This window comes from Notechis scutatus, chromosome 3 (assembly GCF_049901735.1).
Source record: "Notechis scutatus isolate UNSWTSFEM ecotype Mainland chromosome 3, rNotScu1.2, whole genome shotgun sequence".
Lineage (NCBI taxonomy): Eukaryota > Metazoa > Chordata > Lepidosauria > Squamata > Elapidae > Notechis > Notechis scutatus.
In genome coordinates this window covers 17,193,386-17,199,554 of record NC_142011.1, presented here as the reverse complement: position 1 = coordinate 17,199,554, position 6,169 = coordinate 17,193,386, and the positions used below count along the sequence as shown (strand labels likewise).

General features: G+C 36.5%; 1 protein-coding gene across 2 annotated transcripts in view; it reads right to left on the bottom strand.

Annotated features, from left to right (window-relative positions):
* Nucleotides 1–715: 715 nt before the first annotated feature.
* BMP7 (bone morphogenetic protein 7) overlaps nt 716–6,169 on the bottom strand; it is a 90,958-nt gene continuing 85,504 nt past the window's right edge. For both annotated transcript variants that reach the window (XM_026664941.2, XM_026664940.2), the window contains exon 7: nt 716–4,498. In XM_026664941.2, the coding sequence (XP_026520726.1) occupies nt 4,349–4,498 (150 nt within the window). In that variant the 3' untranslated portion in view covers nt 716–4,348. The remainder of the gene's footprint in view (nt 4,499–6,169) is intronic.

Genomic DNA, 6,169 nt, shown 5'->3' with positions numbered 1-6,169 from the left:
AGACCAACCTGCAGATGACCTAACTACGAAAATCAAAACCAAACTGAACTGCTTTCTGTTGGCAACTATAAAATGGGCATAGAAATGTTTTATGAGTTGACAGACAGCCCCCGCCCCCCAATACCATCATTCTGCTAAACAACTACTGGTAATTCCCACAACACTGTCAAAACTATCTAGTAAGGCTACATTACTCTTATTCTTCTCATCTTTCCTATTACCTATCTCCTTATCTTTTTATGACTAGAACTTTGTTGCTTATATCTTACAATTTATATTGTTTATTTAATATCCTAGTATGATTTATGTTGATTGCTTATTTAGTATCCTATGACTATCACTAAGTGTTTATCTTATGGTTGTGATGTATATATTTTTATGATGACTATGATTATGATTTATCACTTATTGCTTGTATGTACACTTATAGCTTGTGCACCAGAGACAAATTCCTTGTGTGTCCAATCACACTTGGCCAATAAAGAATTCTGTTCCATTCCATTCTTTACTCAAAGGAAAATCTCCTTGTGTTACATGAAGCTTATACTGAGGTACATAAATGAGGAATTGTAGCCTTCATTCATTTGTGGCTCTTTGAAAGGGATTACATTGTCCTGACAATGAAACCCACTGAACTCAAAAGAACATTTACAGGACAGGCCTGTGAAGAAGGAAAGGAAGCGCAATAACCACATAAAAACATCACAAGAGAGGCTTCATTTTAAAGCCACATAAAATGACAATGATTTATTTGATTAATTTGTACAAACAACCATCTAAAAACAACTGCTGTAAGGAAATAAAAAGTCCCCAAACATTTATTTGTTTCACTAGCAGTTGTTAATAAATATTTTATTAAATAAAGAAACAACATGTTTTCAAATGAGAGATGATTTTTTTTTTGTCGGTTGCTTGGTTGTTTTTGTTTTTCCCAAATGTGACTGAGAAAAGAAATACAGAGGCTGAAATAAATAATTTTTTTTTCGCTTTTGTGAAAACTATTTACAAAAACATGTACAAAGAATGGACCTTAAACAGAAAGTAACCAAAAAAAGGTCATTTATTTATAAAGGTTGGGAAGGGAAATGACCCTTGGAATATTATTCCCCTAATACACATGAAGAGGCTGAACTTATTCATGAAGGTTTTCTTCCAGAATATTTACCAACATAATCTGGAAAAGAAGACACTACAGACCACCCATATATTGTATACATACTCATTCATAAGGCAGTCTCCCCTAAGCTGGCGTCCTCTGTATAAACTAGGACTACAATGCTCAGAATTCACATAATGGCCAGGAATCCTGCTTTTGTTGTCCCAACACAGCCTGAAGGTAATGGGCTCAGGAAGAAGACATTTTTTTTAATCTAGTATAGCATTAAAAAAGAGTTCCCTGAAGGAGGTTCATCAGACCCTAGAACAGGGCTGTCAAACTTGTGGCCCATGGGCCAGATGCATCACATGCTGGCCATGCCCGGTTTAGCTAAGGGGAAAAAAGTCATGATACATCAAGTGATACCTTAAGATTGACACCCCTGTCCTAGAAAGGCATATGAAGGTGGTGTAAGCATCTATATAAAAATATGCTAGGACTCTGACCTCCTGACTTCATCAGCAGGTGAAGGGAAGTTAATCTGATCCAAAAATATACTGACTGAGAGAAAAGGTAAGGATTAGAATCAGGTCTAAGTTGAGGGATGCTTGAAAACCACTCTGGTCTCTTTCGTTTCCCATTGGGATCTACCTCCACACTCATTCTACCTATATGAAACAAGGTGGTTTCATACAGTAGGACTTTGGGCCTTATCCACCTAACAGCCAGTCTAAAACATTTCCAAGCATGAGTTCATAGATAGCAAGACAGTGAGAATCAAATTACTTAGGCACTGTGTGATACTGCGCTTTCTGTGTTCTATTGCGGCAAATTAACTTCATTCAGCCTGATTAGCAGTAAGAAGGGAAGAAACATCTCTCTCATATTCAGGGAGACCAGAAAAAAAAATACAGCTAGTCCTCGACTGCTCACTTAGCAACCACTGGAAGTTATGACAGATCCCAAAAAGCTATGGTGGCTGGAGAATTCTGGGAGTTGAAGTCCACACATCTTCAAGTTGCCAAGATTGATAATCACTGGTAAAAGGCATACACAGGTTTGTTGGTTTCTATTCTTTGGGCGGTATACAATGAGGTAAAATTTAAGGTTGATGAATTACCATCATAATTTTATGAGATTTTAAACCAGGTAAAGACCCACAAAAATGTAGACACCAAGATTTTAACTACCCTACTAAGTAGATACTTGCAAAAGATCTATAATTCATCCTTCCAGTTGGGATTTATCCATAATTTTCAGACATCAAATAATTTGCATACATTAAGTGACATACTACATATAGTCAAGCATAAAATGGGATTCTTCTGCATTAGTATCTTTAGATGCAGAAAAAGCCTTTGGATTATTTTTTTAAATCAAGTGATGATTAGATATGGCTTTCCATGGGACTTTGTCCAGTGATTGAGTTATTATCTGCAACCTTGCACCAGAGTTGTAACAATATAAAGTCACTTTTCAGCCACAACATCCTTTTTTGAATTAGGACCTTCACCCAGTATTACATGTAGTTTTAGCTGATGGCATATTACACTTGCTGCTTGAAATTCAATACTTTTGTGAGCTCAGCTCCTTTAGACTTCCTATATATCTTTTCCTATGAAACTTTCCTGAATGATCAAAATTCTTTTTGAGACAACATACAACCCAACCGAAAGTCTTATTGCCGTACATGAACATCCTCAAGCTAATTGAAAGAGCAATAACATTCTCCCCATTTTGGAAACAATTCTACTTGATAGAACCTGAATTATTTACAATGGTATCAAGTTATCAATTAATGTTTGTTCCCCATAACGGTCCTCTCTATCTTTATCCTTGTACTTTTCTCCCAACAGCTCTATCCAGTGAATAATTTTGTGTGCACAATCTATGCAGAAATAGGTAACACATGGATCTACAGATGTTGAATTCCAGCTTCTGAGCCACAATGACTAATAATGAAAATGCTTACCACTGTTCAACAGAGTTGCAATTCCATGTCATTGACAAGCTGTCTACCTCTTCATCCAGATTAGTCTGACCAACATGGCTTCAAGAATGGTAGCCTTTTAATTCAACGGCAATTATTGTATCGACTTTTTATACCTTTCTGCTCCCTTCCAGATTAGAAGATTTAAATTAGCATTGCCAAAACAGAAACGGGAGAAGGCACTTTTCAGAAACAAAATATCTCTATATTGGCTTGAATGCATTGTTCCTGCACTTTTAAGAAATTCATTCTTCTGAATAGTTAGACTTTTTTCTTGCCTATCAAGTTGGATTAAAGCATAGGAAAAGAACAAATCTTGCCCAAAAAAGTGATTAAACAATTATTAGAGTAAATCTGCATGTTTGCTACTGTGACTTGGGAAATAAGATTGGCAAATTTTATTGTCAGTATTCTAGTGAATGCTATTGTCAGAATTTCTCAAACAGCGGAAGCTTAATTGTGCAATTCCATGAATTACACTAAACACAGCCAACTGCAGCTCAAATCTGTATGCCATTTATCTTGCTGTCTCTGTGCTTGTATATGGAACACTATGTATGGCCATACAAGGATATTATGTACAGCCCTGATTCTTGGATTTATAATGCTGCCTGCTTGTTTTGAATAGGAAACAGGAGATCCAGCTGAAAAAAGTACAGTATATACATAATGCTCAGTGTCTGGAATCACTGCAAAAGTTTTATAGCTGCCTTGGCAGGGAACATCTCAAACATGTAAGGCCATGGAATTTTTGTTTTAAAAATAAGTCAAAATTCACATCTTCCTTGTAATGTGGTCAAGATAGCCAGTGGATTAAAGATAAATTCATTCATACATTTTAATTCGTGTGGTGCATTTCTTTAGGAAGGAAATCTATAAACCTGTCCATGGATATGTTCCTCATTCATATACATCTCAAATAGCTTTCTTGTTAAAAAAGAAAAGAAAAGTAAGAAATAAAAGAGGTCTGTGTCCCTGACAAAGCACTTGCAGGCGGAAAAAAAAATCTGTTCCTAGAATTCATCCTTATTTTCATTCAAGATGCTCCTGTGCAATCTAAAGCCAACTTTGCTCAAAGCAGCATCTGCATCTCAAAAATCATTCCTGAACCTTTGGCCCATTTCGAAATCTTCCTACGATAGCTTTCTTTTCTTTTCTTTTTTCCTCTTTTTTTTCTTTTTTTAAAAAAACCTCTCTTTTTTTATAAAAACAATTCAGTCTGCACATTTTGAAATCCCGATATAGCTTTCCTGACTAGGCTGTTAATGGCAGCCACAGGCTCGGACCACCATGTTTCTGTATTTCTTCAAAATGACGTTGGAGCTGTCATCGAAGTAGAGAACAGAAATGGCGTTGAGTTGTGTTGGGGCACAGCAAGGCTTCGGCACGGTATCGGGGTTTATAAAGTGAACCTGGAGGCAAATAAAGTTACGAGACATCAGGATGTTTACAAGAACTTAAGCTGATTATTAAATACAAATACAACAGCACATCAGTTGGGCTATCAGAGAGACTGTAGGAATCCAGAAAACCATTAGATGGCAGGAAAGACACTGAAAACGATTCACACCTAGTGGTCATTTGAGTTTTGCAGCCTGAAATGTGGTTTTTCCAGAAAAGGACTACGGTTCTTTTCCCTCCATAACTGTTTCCCTGTTTCTACCACTTATACTTGAAAGACCTGCTTTTCTACAAATTTGGTGATCCCGGTGCAAGAATTAACAAGGCATTTTTGAACTTTGTATTGAGCAAGCTCTGTGGGTACTAGACACTGAAAGGAACAGGGTTTTTGAACGAAGTTACCACCTAGCTCTATCAGAACTGGAGCCAGGAGATCTGACACTTTGACTTCTGTACTGAGAAGACTATGATTACTGGGCTTAGAAGAAACAGGTCTTGCAGATCAACCAGAGTTGTTACATAAGGAAGTCATCAAAGGGCAGTGAGTAAGAAGGGTGAGGATAAAAGGCTTTCTGGGTAAATGTTTAGGGATAATATTATTTGCAATATATGTGTATGTTTGTGGGTATTGTGGGTATGTGGTCTATGCACACAACTCACACCCCACTATCATTAATGCAATTCCTACAGCTATAGAAAACACTTGCCTCTGTGAATTTGTGACTGTTCTTTACATATTCTTCCTAGTCTTGGGAACTGGTGATATGAAGAAATTATTTATATGAATACAATAATCATTCTCTTCCACATTTTCCTCCTTTCTCTCCTCCTCTCTTTTGTGGGTAAAGTTTTCATTGGATCATTTCATAGGCAGGAGATACAGCACTGGGTTTCCTCAAAGATCTGAATTATTTTCCTAGTACTTTTCAAATTCTCATTCTTAGTGAAAATATAGTTAAAAAGGTAAAATAATTCACTTTTCATTTTTATAGTGATTTATAAATACATATAGACACATGTTAATTGGTTGAGCTTCACATTCTCCCACCCTGTCAATGTTTCCTCCCATTATTCAACTAGAAGATCCAGTTTTGGCACCTATTATTACCAACACGATTTCCTCTGATTGCATGGCAGTTTTGGGTGTTGCCCAAAGAAGACAGGTTACCACTATCAAAGTAGCTGAACTGGCTATTCCTGAACTGTCAATATAGCTGCAAGTTCTTTACTCATAGTGTCAATTGATAATTAGATCTAGTTTATAATCTTGGGGTAACTCAATATCCTCTCCCATGTATGGAATTTTAGCTCCTGATAATCTGTGATGATGGAAAATATTGCTCAAAATTTTCTTATGTCAAGTTTTTTGAGGAAATATGAGAAGTATATTGCTATGAGAAAAATGTGTTTAGTAGATATATTTGCTTAGCATGAATAAAAGCAGTATTCATATTAACAGGGCAAGAGGAGGAGAGGACAAAGACTGCCATCCTATCTAAAAATGGCGAATTGTGGATACATGATTTAAACTTGATGATGTTACCTAGTTTGGTAATGAAAGGTCTGCAAGCAAACACCAAGCTCAGAGAGCACCAAGAACTCCACAGAGTTCACCAAATACCATCTACCCTGGTATCAGACAAATTACCAAACTGAAGATATAAGAAATGCTAACGTGTAGT